This window comes from Chelonoidis abingdonii, chromosome 11, assembly GCF_003597395.2.
Source record: "Chelonoidis abingdonii isolate Lonesome George chromosome 11, CheloAbing_2.0, whole genome shotgun sequence".
Taxonomy (NCBI): domain Eukaryota; kingdom Metazoa; phylum Chordata; order Testudines; family Testudinidae; genus Chelonoidis; species Chelonoidis abingdonii.
The window spans coordinates 56,652,851-56,671,065 of NC_133779.1; the positions used below are offsets into that span (position 1 = coordinate 56,652,851).

An 18,215-nucleotide genomic window follows, 5' to 3' on the forward strand; every position below is an offset into this window, starting at 1 on the left:
GAACTAGATAAATTCATGGTGGCTAAGTCCATAAATGGCTATTAGCCAGGATGGGTAAAGAATGGTGTCCCTGGCCTCTGTTCATCAGAGGATGGAGATGGATGGCAAGAGAGAGGTCACTTGATCATTGCCTGTTAGCTTCACTTCCTCTGGGGCACCTGGCATTGGCCACTGTCGGTAGACAGATACTGGGCTAGATGGACCTTTGGTCTGACCCAGGTATGGCCGTTCTTATGTTCTTATGTTCTTATGTCAGTCTCTCAGGCCACGTGCTGGGCTGGGGGTTACTTGCATTACCACACCTTCGATGGACGGGTGTATGATTTCCACGGTGCCTGCAACTACACAGTGGCCAAGACCTGCAGGGATGCCTCCGGCCTGCCCTCCTTCCACGTCATGGCCAAGAGCGAGAACAGGGGGAACACACAGGTCTTCTACATTGGGTCGGTAATTGTCCAGGTGCATGGAGTCACCATCACAGCAGCCAGGACTGAAGTCGGCTTTGTGGGGGTAAGTGCTGGGAGTGATCAGTACTTAGATAGGATACCTTGAGAACATTTACCCAAGGTGTTGCAGGGAGTAGAATTGTTTACGTAGTAGAGAGTGCTCTCCTCCTGAACTGGTGCTGTCTCTGAAGCCATGGCACTGTACTGGGGGGTGCTGTACTATGGTCAGATGTAGAGGTATCCCAGTAGGGTGCACTCTCCCCTTGGAGTCAGTGCTGACCACAATTCCTATCATGGCAATACCAGATGCTGTGTGTCAGAATGGTGCAGGTGGCCAGCAGGGTGCACTGACCCAATTCCAAAACGTGGCCAATGGAAGCAGGGCCTGTGGGTGGGAACAGTGCTCAGAGCCCCCTGGCCTGCAGGCAGGGGCAGCACATAGAGCCCCGTGACATGCCACCATTTCCTGGGAGTCACACGGACTTCCTCCATCCCTGGGAAATGCTGGGGCCATTCGAGGTCAGCACTGCCCGGAGCCCACACCTCAAACTCTGTCCCACACTCCAACCCCCTGCCCCAGCCCTGAGCCCCTTCCAGCACCCAAATTTCCTCCTGGTACCTGCACCCCACAACCCCTCCTGCATCCCAACCCCCTGCCCCATTCCTGAGCCCCCTCCTGCGTCAAACTCCCTCCCAGTGCCTGTACCTTAACCCCCTCCCACATTCCAATCCCCTGCCCCATCCTGGAGCCCCCTCCCATATCCTGAACCCCTCATTTCTGACCCCACTGCAGAGCCCACACCCTAGCCCAGATCTCGTACCTCGTCCCACACCCCAACCCCCTACCCCAGCTCAGAGCCCTCTCCCACACTCCAGCCCCCCCAGCCCCACCCCTGGCCCAGAGCTGCTTCCTGTACGCCCCTCATCCCTGGCCTCACCCCAGAAACCTCACTCCCAGCTGGAGCCTTCACCTCCTCCTGCACCCCAACCTCCTGTGCTAGCCCAGAGCCCCTTCCCACACTCCAAACCCCTTGGCCTCAGCCTGGAGCCCCTCCTGCACCCCAAATCCCTCATCCTCAGACCCACCCCAGAGCCTGCACCCACAGTGGGAGCTCTCAGCCCCTCTGCATCCCAACCCCCTTCCACAGCCCTGAACCCTCTCCCACACTCCAAACCCCTTGGCCCCAGCCTGGAGCCCCCTTCTACACCCAAACCCCTCATCCCAGCCCCACCCCAGAGCCCAAACCCCCAGCCTCCTGCACCCCAACCCCCTGCCACAGCCCGATGAAAATGTGTGAGTGAGCAAGGATGGGAGAGAGTGTGTGACAGAGGGAGGGGGGATGGAGTGATGGGGCAGGGCCTCTGAGAAGGGGCAGGGCCTTGGGGCAGGGAGCAGAGCAAGGGTGTTCAGTTTTCTGCAATTAGAAAGTTGACAACCCTAGACGTGGCCCCCTCCCTTGCAGGAGCCACTTCCTAATGGCTTTTACTGACACAGTCCCGTCCTCTGCAGGAGCTGCTCCCTAATGGCTCTAGGTGACAGCTCCCTCCCTGTAGCCACTTCCTAATGGTGCTAACTGATGTGGCCCCATCACCCTCAAAATTCCAACCTTTGAACTGTTTACAGTGTCATGGTCGCCATGCTGGTCCATGTTAGAGAGACAATGGTGTTAGAGAGACAATGTGGGAGACGTAATGTCTCTTATTGGACCAACTTCTGTTGGTGAAAGGGACAAGTCTTCCAGCTACCCAGAGCCGTTCTTCAGATCTGGGAAGGGTACTCAGGGCTGGTCTATGCTAGAGAATTAGATTGACCCAGATGTGTTGCTCAGAAGCACATAGGTGCCAACTTGTTGGTTCTCGGGGGGGGCCCAACCACTCTACATCCCTTTCTCCAGCCCCCACCTCTGTCCCGCCTCTTCCTGCCCCCCTCTTCAACACTTTCCCCAAGCCCCTGCCCCCTCTGCACCCCCTCCTGCCCCTGCTCCTTCCCCTCCCCCCACCGCGCCTCCTGCACACAGTAGAACAGTTGACCTTGGTGGGCAGGAGGCACTGGGAAGGAGGGGGAGGAGCTGATCTGCAGGAAAAATCCACACTCTGAGCAATGTAGTTAAGCCATCATAAGAGCTTGTCTACACTGACAGAGCTGCACCAGTGCAGCTGCAGAGCTGTAGCACCTAGTGAAGATGCTACGTAGGCTGATAGGACAGGTTCTTTTGTTGGCGTAGGTGCTCCACCCAGTCTACACTACAGTGCTAGGTCAATGCAAAGCAGTTGATCTTGACCTAACTATGTAAGTGTCTACAGTAACATTTCACTCCTGCTGACATAACTGTCCCTGCTACATCGACTTAATAACTCCACCTCCATGAGAGGTGTAGAGTCAATGTCAATGTAGTTAGGTCGATGCCTTATCACTGTAGGTACTGGGCTGATTACATGGACTGTTACTGGCTTTGAGAAGCCATTCCACAATGCCCCACACTGACAGTACAATCGGTGCAAGTGCTCTTGGTGAGGATGCACATTGCACAGACACAAAGAGCAAAGAGTAGACATGCACAACTGATGTAATCACTGAGATGGCTTTATGCTGATGAAAATCAGGTCAACTTAATTTTGTAGTGTAGTCATGCCCTGATGGGTGGTACCTATATCAACAGGTGATGCCCTCCTGTCAACAACATAGCACTGCCTGAACTGGGGGATAGGTCGGTATAACTGCGTTGCTCATGGGTGTGGATTTTCCACAGCTTTCCAAATGTAGATGAGCCCTCAGAGTGTCATAGCGAAATACAAGGTGGAAGATATTGTTATGCATAAGTGGTTAAACCCACTGACATCACAGGACAAAAAGGGTGGGTTATTGTATTACAGATTGCTGTAATAATCTATAAAGCCAGTGTCTTTATTAAAGCCATGATTTTTACTGTGCAGGAAAGTTAAGAATTTAGGATCCCAGTCTTGACTTTTGAAAGTGTGGTTCCATTATCAAACAACTTTCAAAACATTGAAATCCTCCAAAAAGAATTACATTTCTCCATCCAGCTCTATTTAATATGATGTTTTAAAGTAATTCTGGTTCAGATTTGGGTCCAGGTTGCACTCTCTTGCTAATCTGAGTAGGGCCACTTTGCAAATGACAGACTAATGCCATCGATTGTGACCTTTGCCCTTTCTTTCTCACCATGAAGGTGAATAACACCAGGGCTCACTTACCCATCTCCCTGAACAACGGGGCCCTTCGGCTCTATCAGAGCGGCACCTCCCTCGTCCTCCGCACCGACTTCAACCTCAGAGTGTCCTATGACTGGAACAACCAACTAAAGATCACTGTCCCCAAGGTCTTTTCCAACAGCCTGTGCGGTCTGTGCGGCAACTATAATGGGGACCCCTCCGATGACTTCCGGACCCCGGATGGGGACCTGGCTCCCAGTGTTGCTGCCCTGGGGAAAAGTTGGGCAGTGGAAGATGAGGATCAGTTTTGCTGGCACGATTGCATTGGAGGTTGCAGACCCTGTGACCCCAGCATAACCAAAAAGTACAAGGAGGAGGCCTTGTGCAGCCTGATAACTAAGGTCTCAGATGGGCCCTTCAGTCAGTGCCACAGCAAGGTGGATCCTACAGTCTACTTGGACAACTGTGTGTATGATCTGTGCCACAACGAGGGCTACAGGAAGGCCCTGTGTGAGGCCCTGAAGGCCTATGCGGATGCCTGCCAGCTGGAGGGGGTCAGGATTGGGGAGTGGAGACAGCTGGCCAGATGTCGTGAGTACAGATTTGTATGCCAAGGTCTATGGTCTGGTGGTTAGACCGGGGAGCCTGGGACTCAGCACTCTTGAGTTTAGCCCTGGTTTTGGGAGGGGGCATGATCGAGTGGTTTGGGATTGAGCAATGATTGGGAAACATAAGCGTGCGCACGGAGTGTGGCAGGTGTGCTCAGGCACACCCTAATGCCCGCGGGCTGGATCCGGATTCGGTCCCTCAGGGCTTTGGATCTGGCCCACGGGATTTGCCCCCTCAGAAGCGGCCAGCACTGCACCACGTCCCTGGGGTAGGGGATGGGGGAGGCAGAGGGTTCCGTGCATTGCTCCAAGCACTGCCCCCTGCAGCTCCCAGTGGCCGGGAACAGGGATCCATGGCCAATGGGAGCTTCGAGGGTGGTACCTGGAGGCGTGGCAAGGGCAGCGCACAGAACGCTGTGCCTGCCACCCCCCCCGGGGCTGCGTAGGGACGTGGTGAGTGGCACAGAGTGAGGCAAGAGCAGGCAGGCAGCGAGTGCGCTGCTGCAGGTAAGCGGTGCTGGGCCAGAGCCCAACCCCTCCTACACCTCGCCCACAACTCCCTGCCTTGAGCCCCCTGCCTGCATCTCACACACCAACCCCCTGCCTTGATCCCCCTTTTGCACCCCGTCCCAACTCCCTGCCTTGAGCCCCCTGCTGCACCCTACACCCCTCCTGCACCTCAAATCCCTGTCCTGAGCTCCTGCCTGCTCCCTACTGCACCCCAGCTCCCTACCCTAATCCCCCTGCCTGCACCCTGCACTCCAACCCCCTACCCTGAGCCCCCTCCTGCACTCTGCACCCTTTCTGCACCCTAAGCCCCTTCGTACACCCCACACCCCTCCTCTGCCCCAATCCCTTGCCCTGAGCCCTTTCCTACACACTACACCCCCTCCCACACCCTGCACTCCAACCTTTATGATGTTTGCCTTTAAAAAAATAAAGAAACAAAATTCCCTGGGAGCACACCCTAATGAAATGTGCTGCACACACCTATGTTGTCAAATCAGGACGCCTGGGTTCTATTGTACCCACAGTATTTGTCTGTCTGTGGTATTGCTAAGGTGCCTGTCACTTTGAGAATCTAATGTCCACTGATAACACATAGATGGTTGGGGTAAAATGCCGCCTGTTTTTAAGTTATTCTTCCTACCATGAACTTGATCTGGTAGGGTGCTAATCATCTCCTGCAGTGTGCTGAGCACCCTAACCTCCTGTTCAGGTCACTGGGGTTTGAGGGCTCTCAGAGCCCCACAAGATACATCCTCCTCTGCCTATTTTAAATACTGCTTTTGCATGGAGAGAACTTGCTGCTAAATCTGTGGGTCCTTCACTCTACAGCCATGGAGTGCCCCATGGAGAACAGCCAGTACCAGCTCTGTGGAACAGCCTGCCCAGCTACGTGTGTGGACCAGTCAGCCCCCAGCAGTTGTGAAGACCCCTGCGTAGAAAGCTGCCAGTGCAAGGATGGTTTTGTGCTGAGCCAGGGAAAATGCATCCCCAAGGGCAACTGTGGGTGCCAGTTTGAGGGGCTCCCCTATGCTCCCAATGAGAGTTTCTGGGTCGATGAGGTATGTGGGACACGGTGCATGTGCAATGCTGCCACTAGACAAGTTGAATGCATGGCCGCTACGTGCAGACACTCGGAGAGGTGCAGGCTAGTGAATGGTGTACGGGGCTGTTACCCCTCCAGCTATGCCACCTGCTCTGTGACAAGGAATCTGCACTATGCCACCTTTGACGGACAGAGATACGACTTCCAAGGCACCTGCCGCTACCAGCTCATGGCTCTGTGCAAGAAGGCAGAGGGACTGGTGGACTTTGAAGTCAACTTCCAGGAAAACAATACTGCTCCTGTACAGATCAAGGTTTATCAGACCAACCTCAGGATCAGCAATCAATTCCCTGGGAAAGTCCTGGTGAGTTTCTTGAATTGTCTCTAATCTCTCTAAAATATTTATGAAAAGTCAGCTGTGTGATCCAGAAAAGTTGGAGACAATGCAAGGAAGGATTTTGAAATATAGGGTGAATTTTAACCACATTCTTCTATAAACAGGGAGCCAATGGAGAAATTTAAGGATTGGGGTGATGTGGTTACACTTTGGATGTGTGAGGTGTCTGAATCATAGAACTGTAGGACTGGAAAGTACCACGGGAGGTCATCTAGTCAAGTCCCCTGCACTCATAGCAAGATTAAGTATTATCTAGACCATCCCTGACAGGTATTTGTCTAACCTGCTCTTAAAAATCTCCAATGATGGAGAGTCCACAACCTGCCTACGCAATTTATTTCAGTGGTTAACCACCCAGACAGTTAGGAAGTTTTTCCTAATGTCCAACCTAAACCTCCCTTGCTGCAATTTAAGCTCATTGCTTCTTTTCCTGTCCTCAGAGGTTAAGGAGAAAATGTTTTCACCCTCCTCCTTGAAACAACCTTTTAAATACTTGAAAACTGCCATCATGTCCCCACTCAGTCTTTTCTTCTCCAGACTAAATAAACCCATTTTTTTCAAATCTTCCCTCATAGGTCATGTTTTCTAGACCTTTAATCATGTTTGTTGCTCTTCTCTGAACTTTCTCCGATTTGTCTACATCTTTCCTGAAACGTGGCGCTGAGAACGGACACAATACTCTGAGTCCTAATCAGTGCAGAGTAGACCAGAAGAATCACTTTTTGTGCATTTTTTACCACACTCCTGCTAATATATCCTGGGATGATGTTTGCTTTTTTTGCAACAGTGTTACACTGTTCAGTAATATTTAGCTTGTGATCCCGTTTGACCCCCAAATCCCTTTCTACAGTACTCCTTCCTAGGCAGTCATTTCCCAATTGTATGTGTGCAACTGATTGTTCTTTCCTAAGTGGAGCACTTTGCATTTGTTACACTTAGTCCTGGGGAAATTCTCGCATAATTGTGTATTTACCCACATCAAAACCATTTTGCCTAAGAAGTGCTGCAGTTCTGCCTTTTTCCCCACTGTGGCGCCAGAACAGCCAGCTGCTTTATGCCCGCTGTTCTAGTGCCACAGCGCCCTCTGGTGTGCAAAAGGCAGAATTGCAGCACTTCTGAGGCAAAACGTACTTTATGCGGGAAAATACTAAATTCTGTGCCCAGTGATGCAGAATTCCCCCATGAGCAGCACCTTGCCCGTGGAGGCAGTTTAGGACAGAGTGGGGCACACAGGGCTGCTGGGGGTCACAGACTGGGGTTCAGAATGACCTGGGGGGGACAGACTGGCGCATGGGCTCAGGAGCTATTGGATGACAGTGTTGAGCCTGGGGAAGGGGGGGGGCCTGCAGAGACCCGTGGGGATGAGGGCTGTGGGGACAGAGGCAGATGTGCCTGACTGAATGGGAGAGGCTTGGGGTCATTTAGCGTCTTCATGGGGGAGGCTTCCCAACACCCTAACAATCCCATGCCCCACAAAGAAAAACCTCCCATCCACACCCAACACCCTCTAGGGTCACTCCTAGGCTCCTTCTCACTCCCTGAGGTCCTCAGTTCGTTACCCCTGACACCCCAAGTCTTTGCACTGCTTTTGGCAGGTGCAGAAAATACTGTTCTGTATTGTAATTTAAATGAATTACACAAAGTTCTGTATGAATATGCCTAGTAAGGAATCTATTTGTAAAAAATAATTTACCAGAATCCTCTTTTAGCACTTTCAATCTCTCCCAACTTGGTATCGTCTGCAAACTTTATAAATGTACTCTCTATGCTATTATCTAAATCACTGATGAAGATATTGAATAGAACCAGACCCCAAACTGATCCTTGCAGGATCCCCCTTGATATGCCCATCCAGGTTGACTGTGATCCACTGATAACTATTCTCTGGGAACGGTTTTCCAACCTGTTATGTACCCACCCTAGAGTAGCTCCATCTAGGTAGTATTTTCATAGTTTGTTTGAGAAAGTCATGTGAGACAGTATCAAAAGCCTTACTAAAGTCAAGATATACCACATCTACCTCTTCCCTCCCATCCACAAGTGTCCACACTTTCACAGTGTGCTCTCATCCCCAGTGAAGCACCTCCTTGTGGCCGCAGCTTGGAATCAGCTCTGCCTTTCTGAAGCCCCGTCCTGCGAGTGCTCACTCTATGACACTCTCTCTCTACCTGAACTAGATGGCTCCCTCCTTGTGGCTTGGCCCTCTGGAAAGATCACTGTAGTTTCTCCTTTCTGGGAGGTTTGTGTACCAAGTGTCACCAACTGTCCCAGGCAGTCTTCCAATTCACTGCCCCTCAATGGTACTGCATCCCGAGTGGCTGGCAGGGGAACATGGGCTCACCCTTATCTTTGGGTTCCAGCCCAGGGACCCTAAAAACAGCAGCTAAGGTCTATCCTGTCCTATGCCTTGTATCTGTTTCCTTGGCTTGCTTCCTACATTGCCTCTATCAGTCTCCTTCTCTACCCTTCTCCGGCTACACCCTTCCCTCCTGGCCAAGCCCTCACTTTTCCTAGCCTCAGAGAGTGACTGCAGACCTCCCCCCCTGCGTCCCCCTTCTGCCCTCAGCTACCTTGTTTTATACCAGCCCCACCTGTTCCTGTTCAGGTGAGCTTCATCCTTTAATTAGTTCTCATTGCTCCCTGGCTCCTCCTCCAGGTGCATCTTAGGTGGTTAATTGTCTCGTCTAGCCATCTTAACCCTTTCAGGGGCAGGTGTGGGGTGAGCATCCCTCACAGTGTCAGTAGCATCCAGCAGAGGTGGGAACCTCGGGAGCTGGGGGACAGAGAAGAGGGACCTGCAAAAGCTAATGCCAGGGGAAATTCAAGTCTGGTTAGACCTGGGATTTGATGATGGTTTGAACAGAGGTGGCTTATTATTGTAATCATGGACCAGAGCTCTGTGCTGGGGTGAGAGGTACCAGCAGAGGCGAGCGATGTTTCATATCCCATGTGTCTTGCTTTAACAGGTGAACAGTTTCCTGATCAATCTTCCCTTCAACCTCATTGATAAGAAAATCACTGTGTATAGAAATGGCTGGGCCACAGTGATCCAGACAGACTTTGGCCTCACCGTTACCTATGCCAGGTGGTCAGGACGCACCACGGTCACTCTGCCAGTCACCTACACAGGAGCAGTGTGTGGTCTCTGTGGCAATTTCAACAGTGACAGGGAGGATGACATGGTCATGAGGGATGGCACGCTGGCACCAAGCCTAGTCAGCTTTGGCCAGAGCTGGAAGGTGGGCAACCTCCCGGGATGCTCTGCAATAACGATACCACCATGCGCAAGTGTAGAGGCTATTGAAAAACAACAACGAGGTAGCAAAGGGCAGTGTGGGCTCATCCTCCACAAGAGTGGCCCTTTCAGAGGATGTCACAGCAAAGTGGACCCCCATGGATACTTCATAGACTGCGTGTATGGCTATTGCGTCCTCAGTGAGCGGGAGAGTAATGTGTGCCAGGCCGTTGCTGGCTATGCTGAGGCATGTCAGGAAGCTGGAGCTATGGTGCATCCCTGGAGGACTACGAAATTCTGCTGTGAGTCCCCCATGTTCACCGCTGCCTGCTCGATGGGGATCACTGTTCCAAGCTGGCTGGTAGATGTTGGTTTAAATGCTGATCTCATCAAGTGATGTAGAACATTTCTTAATTTTCAGAGGAGCCCAAAGTATGGGTACAGCACAGGCAGTGGCCATAGAAGCTGCCCCCCTTATGGTGCCCTATCAATGTGCTGCATCCCAGGCCAGAGAGGCACTGTCTAGAGAGAGACTCATAGACTTTAAGGTCAGAAGGGACAATTATGATCATCTAGTCTGACCTCCTGCACAATGCAGGCCACAGAATCTCACCCACTCACTCCTGGAACAACCCCCTAACCTATGTCTGAGTTACTGAAGTCCCCAAATCATGGTTTAAAGACCACAAGGTGTAGAGAATCCTCCAGCAAGTGACCTGTGCCCCATGCTGCAGAGGAAGGCGCAACCCCCCCCAGGCCTCTACCAATCTGCCCTGGAGGAAAATTCCTTCCCGACCCCAAATATGGCGATCAATTAAAGCCTGATCATGTGGGCAAGACTCACCAGCCAGCAACCAGGAAAGAATTCTCTGTAGTAACTCAGATCTCACCCCATCTAACATCCCATCACAGACAACTAGGCATATTTACCTGCTAATAATCAAGATGATTAATTGCCAAAATTAGCTATCCCATCATACATCCCCTCCATAAACTTATCAAGCTTAGTCTTAAAGCCAGATATGTCTTTCCCCCATACTCCCTTGGAAGGCTGTTCCAGAACTTCTCCTCTAATGTTAGAAACGTTCGTCTAATTTTAAGTCTAAACTTCCTAGTGTCCAGTTTAATCCATTTTCTTGCGTCCACATTGTAGGTAAGCTTAAATATCCTCTCCCTCCCTGATATTTATCCTCTGATATATATAAAGACAATCATATCCCCTCAAGCTCTTTTGGTTAGGTAAACAAGCAAGCTCTTTGAGTCTCCTTTCATAAGACAGGTTTTCCATTCCTTGGATCATCCTAGTAGCCTTCTCTGTACCTGTTCCAGTTTGAATTTCATCCTTCTTAAACATGGGATATCAGAACTGCACACAATATTCCAGTTGAGGTCTCACCAGTGCCTTGTATAACAGTACTAACACCTCCTTATCTTTACTGGAAATACCTCGCTTGATGCATCCTAAAACTGCATTAGCTTTTTAATGGCCATATTACATTGGCAGCTCATAATCATCCTGTGATCAACAATACTCCAAGCTCCTTCTCCTCTGTTACTTCCAACTGACGTGTCCCAATTATAACCAAAATTCTTTATTATTCCTAAATGCATGACCTTGCACTTTTCACTATTAAATTTCATCCTATTACTAATTACTCCACTTTACAAGGTCATCCAGATCTTCCTGTATGATATCCTGGCTTCTCTGTGTAGCAATACCTCCCAGCTTTGGATCCACAATTTATTAGCAATCCCACTTTTTGTGCCAAGGTCTAGTAATAAAAGGTTAAATAAGATTGGTCCCAAAACCGATCCCTGAGAACCACTAGGAACCTCCTTCAGCCTGACAATTCACCTTTCAGTATGACCGTTGTAGTCTCCCCTTTAACCAGTTCCTTATATACCTTTCAATTTTCATATTTATTCCCATCTTTTCCATTTAACTAATAATTCCACAGGTAGAACTTATTAAATGCCTTACTGAAATCAGGTAAATTAGATCCACTGCATTTCTTTGTCTAAAAAATGTTACTTCTCAAAGAAGGAGATCAGATTTGTTGGCATGATCTACCTTTTGTAAAACCATGTTGTATTTGTCCGATTACCATTGACCTCAATGTCCTTAACTACTTTCTCCTTCAAATTTTTTCCAAACCTTGCATACTACAGATGTCAACAACAGGCCTGTCGTTACCCAGATCACTTTTTCCCTTTCTTAAAATAGGAACTATGTAGCAATTCTCCAGTCATATGTACAAACCCTTGAGTTTACTTTATTAAAATTCTTGCTAATGGGCTTGCAATTTCATGTGCCATTCCTTTAATATTCTTGGATGAAGATTATCGGGCCCTCTGATTTTGTCCCATTAAGCTGTTAGTTTGGCTTCTACCTCGGATGTGGTAATATCTATCTCAATCCTCATTCCCATTTGTCATTGCCATTATCCCTAAGCTCCTCATTAGCCTCATTAAAGACTGAGGCAAAGTATTTGTTTAGATATTGGCCATGCCTAGATTATCCTAACCTTCACTCCATCCTCAGTGTTTAATGATCCCACTTTTAGAATCATAGAATATACAGGTTGGAAGGACCTCAGGAGGTCATCTAGTCCAATCCCTTGCTCAAAGCTAGGACCAATTCCCAACTAAATCATCCCAGCCAGGGCTTTGTCAAGCCTGACCTTAAAAACCTCTAAGGAAGGTGATTCCACCACCTCCTAGGTAACCCATTCCAGTGCTTCACCACCCTCCTAGTGAAAAAGTTTTTCCTAATATCCACCTAAACCTCCCCCACTGCAACTTGACACCATACTCCTTGTTCTGTCATCTGCTACCACTGAAACAGTCTAGATCCAGCCTCTTGGACCCCTTTCGGTAGTAACAGCACTAAATCCCCCCCTTCTTCTCTTCTGCAACTAAACAATCCCAGTTCCCTCAGTCTCTCCTCATAAGTTATGCTCAGACCCCTAATCATTTTGTTGCCCTGCTGGACTGCTTCCAATTATCCACATCCTTCTCTTAGGCGTGGGGGCCCAAGACTGGACAACACCACCACTCCAGTTGAGGCCTCACCAATGTTGAATAGAGGCGAATTCACGTCCCTCAATCTTGCTGGCATGCACCTACTTATACAAGCCAAATGCCATTAGCCTTTTTGGCAACAAAGGGCATACTGCTGACTCATATCAGCTTCTCGTCCACTGTAACCCTAGTCCTTTTCTGCAGAACTGCTGCCTAGCCATTTGGTCCCTAGTGTGTCGGAGTACATGGAGTCTTCCTCCTAGTGCAGGACTTCGCACTTGTCCTTGTTGTCCTTCTTCTTTCTTTGTTTCTTCTTATTTATATGGCTACAAACTCTTTACTATTGGTTTTAATTTCCTTTGCAAGGTCCATACTACATGGCTTTTGGCCTTTCACTTTATCCCTACATGTTCTGACCTCAATAAAGTAGCTTTCCTTGCTAATCCCTCCCATCTTCCACTCCTTGTAGGCTGCTTTTTCTATCACTCTCTGAGATGCTTACTTCCAGCTTGGTCTACAATTCCTGCCTATGAGTTTTTTCTCCTTTCTTGGGATGTAGGATTCTGATAGTTTCTGCAGCTTTGACTTAAAGTAAGTCCAGGCTCCTCCGCCTTTAGATCCACAAGTTCTTCAGTCATCACTTCCGTAACTAATTTCCTTTTCTTTAAAGTGCCCTTTTGAAATAAAAAACCGTAGTCCCAGACTTATTTTTGTTTATCCTTCCATCTAGTTTAACTAATTAGCTCATGATTCACTCAAAACACAAGGTTGTCCTCTACAACCATTTCTTCTATGAGGTCCTCACTGCTCACCAAAACCAAATCTAAAATGGTATCCCTCTTGTTGGTCTTCAATCACTTGGTGAAGGAATCACTCAGCTATCACATCCAGGAAATCTGACCCTATTATTTACTAGCACTGATCTCCAGTCTATATCTGGGAAGCTAAGTTTCCATGATCACACAATTCCCATTAGTGTTTATTCCCATTAGTGTTTTTAAAAGGTCTCTATCCATATCAAATCAGATCCTGGTCGGTTCTGTAGCACACGCCCAACACTATCCCAGAGGAGCTGTAATAGCTTTCTTTCCCAATGTGATTTTGCCCAGACAGACTCTGTCTTATCCATTCCATCACTACTTCTTTCTTTACAGTTTTACCTCATCATTGATATACTATGCTACTCCACCCTTTGCCTTATTCTGTCTTCCTAAACAGCACATAGCCTTCAATACCTGTACTCCAGTCATGACTATATTCCACCATGTTTCTGTTATCCCTATTAATATCTGGTTTCACTTCCTGACCAGTAGCTTAGTTCCTCCATTTTGTTATCTAGGCTTCTCACATTAGCGTACAAACATCTTAATTTTGCATTTGCTTCACTGACATTCTTTACCCTATAGTACAGACATTCTACCCACCGTATCACCCTATTAGACTGGTGTCTACACTACCCTTCCTCCTTATGTCCATTCTCCTACCTATGCTGTTTCTTTCTTCTTGTTTTCTTCCCTCTCAGTGTTTAAATTCCGGCGTGGAGACTAACCTGGACATCTCCCAACTACTCCCCAAATCCTAGTTAAAGCTCTCTTAATCAGTTGTGTCAGCCTCCATCCTGGAAGTCTATTTCCCTCCTTACTCAAGTGAAGTCCATCCCAAGAGAACAGTCCTCTGTCCAGGAATGCTTCCCAGTGGCCATACATCCCAAAGTCCTCCTTATAGCACCACTGCCTGAGGCATCTGTTGATTGCCATAATCTTATCACACCTTTGTTGCCCTTCTCTAGGAACAGGCAGAATCCCATTAAAGATGTAGTGGTGTCCTTCATAGCCCATCTAATTCTTGGCTTATGTGTTGAGACTAGGACATAATTAGAGCTGAGACATGGTGGTGACTCACTAATTGAGATGTCGGGTCCACTAGGAACCAGTCTGGGAACCCACCAACTCATCTCCCATAAACTGTCATCTAGGAAAGAATTTGAGGCACTACTGATCCATATTCAAAACAATAAGCTAATGGTGAAAAGCTCTGCCAAACACTCCCAGGTCCATGGGACCTCCACTCCCTACACCTTGACTTTGGTTCAGATTGGAAGCCTAGGCTTAGGAAAGAGATTACCTGTATCCCATTGCCTGGTTTCTTTGGAGCAACCACTTAACCAGACCTGGAATTGGATTACACATGGTGCCTGTTATTAATTAATCAAACCAAGGTAATAGAAAATTAGGAGCTTAAATGAAATTGCATGTTTTGTGATGGTTCATTGTGCACATTGCTAACACACTATGTGAGCTAACTCTTTGTTCTAATTACAGCTCCGTCCTGTCCCCCGAACAGTCACTATGAATTCTGTAGCAGCAGCTGCGATCTGACATGCAGCAACCTCTATGCCCTGGTGCAATGCATGACCCGGTGTAAGGAAGGCTGCGTGTGTGACGAGGGCTTTGTTCTCAGTGGCGACCACTGTGTCCCCATTTCCCAGTGTGGATGCCTCCACAGAGGACTTTACTACCAGACCTGGGAGATCTTCCACCCGAGCGGTTCATGCGAGGAGCAGTGTGTGTGTCAGGCTGGTGGGGAAGTTGTGTGTAAGGCATTCTCCTGCAGCAGTGGTGAGGAATGTGGGGTGGTGGACGGCATCCAGAAATGCCACCCATTTGGATCTGCGACCTGTTCTGCCTCTGGCCGTCCCCATTACCTCTCTTTCGACGGGGTCCCCTTTGACTTCCAAGGCACCTGCACCTACATCCTGGCCAAGACCTGCACTGATGCCAATCACCTTACACCATTCACTATCAGCGTAGAGAAAGAATCCTCGGACAGTAGGAATGTCTCCATGGCCAAGCTGGTGTCCATCCAGGTGTATGGGATCACACTCACCCTGCTGCAGAGCAAACAGGGGCTCATCATGGTAAGTTCTTCTCCAGATCCTCATTTAGATCATTCTGACTGTCCCTTTATGGCCAGATGTTTCTGCATGTGGCCTGCCTCGATTTCCCCTCTTGGACTCCTCAACAACTCACACAAGGTTTTTACAAATCTAATAGCAACAGCCGTCCTAAGGGTCTCATTCAAACAGGAGTTTTTACATACAGCCATTCACTGCCTTATCTGGTCATTCCCAGGCATTGCCTGACTGCCATCTCACTCCCCTACATTCAGGTTTCTCTGCAGGAGCCTACTCACTGCCAGTTGCCTCTCTATTCCCCTCTTTCTCCTTGAGAACTCTCTCTGCTGGACCAGGAGTTTGGCTTCTTCCTGCTTCTCTTACAGGGGACACATATGATTCCTGCTCAGATGTGCCTACTTAGTAATAAGGATTGGCCACAAGCCACTGAGGGGCAGGCCACCCTGCTACAAGGTTCATATACCAGGCTCATCCACGTGGTATTTGAGCCCCTCCCAGAAATACATTAAGCAACGTGATTAACATCTGCTACATGTTTGTTCTCTCCTCCTCTCCCCAGGAAAGATGTGTGTGCAGTGGGCTGTTTTGTTTTGGATTTTTTTATAATGATAAATGTATACGTGTGTTGCCATATATATGTTGGAGAAAGGTGGTCTAAGAACGCACCTTGCACTTGGAAAAGGGAGTGGCCAGGTTTGTGAGGGTCCTTACTTCCTGAGATGGTTCATTCTCCAGACTTGGACCAACTCCTAATAATACTTCGTCTCTGGCAGAGACAAAATTTATCCTTATTGATGTGATTTCCATTGTGCCAATGGAAATAAGTTGTCCACCACACTCTTCAACCTGGAGGTTTAATTCCTGTTTTAGATAGCTTGGGGCCAGGCCATTGAGCACCTTGGGATAAGGACTGAGGACTTGAACTGGATTCCTTGTTTTATGGGAAACCAGGGTAGGGAGTGGAGGACAGGTTTGATATGTACAGCAGCCAGTGTTGCTGAGATGGTATGCTGCAGAGTTGTGTAGCACTTGAATACTCCTGTGTGCTGAATGCTTCATGCCTGGGAGAACCACCTTGCTATATAGTCCAGTGGGGAAGTGACAAAGCCGTGAATGGTTGAAATCAGGTCATCTTCCGTCAGAATGGGATGCTGTCTCCTACCCAGCTAGAGATGGTAGAAAGTGCTACTCATGGATGCTGCTATGTCAAAGCTTCTCTTGGGTGAGATGAACATCTTCCAGCATGCTTCTCTTGTTGATTATGTCTCTATTTATAAGTATTAATTATTTGGTGAACCCCCTCCGCATACCTCATATTTTGCAAACATGAGGTAAAATTCTTCTCGATGTTATCTCCATTGGCCTCTGTTGTTGAAGAATTTGTCCCATGGCATAGTGTCCTGTGAAGCCTGCAGTCTAATTTGGGGCAAATTGAACACAACACATAGGAAATTGTTTGAGATAGGAGAGGGAGGGAAGGGATGAAGGAAGGAGGCATCACCAGGGAAGTGGGTTTTTAGGTGCGGGGGGGTGGGGGAGATAGAGACGTAGGAGACTGTTCTCAGTACCGGAGTTGGTGTGAGAAGGAGCAGGCCAAACATAGGTTGAGGAGTTGGGAAGGTAAAGAGAGAGGATGAGGAGTGAGGGAGGTGCCTGGGAGATGAGATCAGAAATGCAGGTCTGGGTGACAATGTCAAGAGCTTGGAACGTGAGGACAAATCATTGCAAAGTGAAATCAAGAGTCATGAGTCATTCTGGATTTAACCCATGTTGTCAGTGAGAGCTGAATCTCAAAACTTGTCCATCGCCCCTACCCACACATGCACTGTCCATCCTACCTGCTCACAGAGGAATGTGCTGTCTTTTCCAGGTGGACGGGGTATCCCACAATCTCCCCTTGATAATGGTCAATGGGCAGCTCCGAGCATATCAGCATGGCACTAATGTCCTGGTGCAAACTGACTTTGGCCTCTCTGTGAGCTACGACCTGGTTTACCAGGCCAGAGTCACCATCCCAGGAAGCTACCATGGCCAGACGTGTGGCCTGTGTGGGAACTACAATGGACAGCAGGACGAGGAGTTCCTGCTTCCCAGTGGCAGGACAGCCCCTGATGTGGCAGCATTTGGCTCTGCTTGGGAAGTCCAGATCCCAGGAGCATCCTGTACAGACAGATGTGCTGGAAACAGGTGTCCAGTTTGCGAAGAGAAGAAGAAGGAGGACTTCAAAGGGCGCAGCTACTGTGGGCTGCTCACAGACCCCGATGGCCCCTTTGCAGCCTGCCATGGCACGGTCAGCCCCAGTGTATATCAGAGCAATTGCCTGTATGATCTGTGCCTGGCCAATGGGGATGCACAGGTTCTTTGCCACAGCATCCACAGCTATGTGACGGCCTGCCAAGAGGCTAAGGTCTTCATCCAGCCCTGGAGGAGTGCCTCCTTCTGCCGTAAGTGCCATGATGCTGGTGTAGCACAAGGGCCTGTCTCACTCGCTCCCCTCCCTCGGGGGGGCGGGGACAGCAATTCTAGGTATCTCATACCAGGCCTCTGGGCTTCTTCTAGAACTCTTCTGGATGGGAGCCAACTATCTTATGTTCTTCAAGTGATTGCTCCTGTGTATTTCACAGTAGGTGTGCGTGCTCGCCACGTGCACCGGTGCCGGAAATTTTTCCCTTAGCAGTACCCGTATGAAAATTGAAAGGTGGATAAGGAACTGGTTAAAGGGGAGACTACAACAGGTCGTATTGACGGGTGAACTGTCAGGCTGGAAGGAGTTTACTAGTGGAGTTCCTCAAGGATCGGTTTTGGGACCAATCTTATTTAAACTTTTTATTACTGACCTTGGCACAAAAAGCGGGAATGTGCTAATAA

General features: G+C 48.9%; 2 protein-coding genes across 2 annotated transcripts in view; both read left to right on the forward strand.

Moving 5' to 3' along the window:
• Positions 1–18,215, forward strand: part of LOC116839061 (IgGFc-binding protein-like) — a 102,731-nt gene that overhangs the window by 34,122 nt on the left and 50,394 nt on the right. The gene's annotated exons all lie outside the window — the stretch shown is intronic.
• LOC142047490 (IgGFc-binding protein-like) overlaps positions 1–18,215 on the forward strand; it is a 32,427-nt gene that overhangs the window by 5,498 nt on the left and 8,714 nt on the right. Inside the window, exons 2-7 of the mRNA XM_075070682.1 lie at positions 257–510; positions 3,638–4,211; positions 5,567–6,144; positions 9,144–9,714; positions 14,755–15,350; positions 17,218–17,791. Coding sequence (XP_074926783.1) covers positions 257–510; positions 3,638–4,211; positions 5,567–6,144; positions 9,144–9,714; positions 14,755–15,350; positions 17,218–17,791 — 3,147 coding nt within the window. The remainder of the gene's footprint in view (positions 1–256; positions 511–3,637; positions 4,212–5,566; positions 6,145–9,143; positions 9,715–14,754; positions 15,351–17,217; positions 17,792–18,215) is intronic.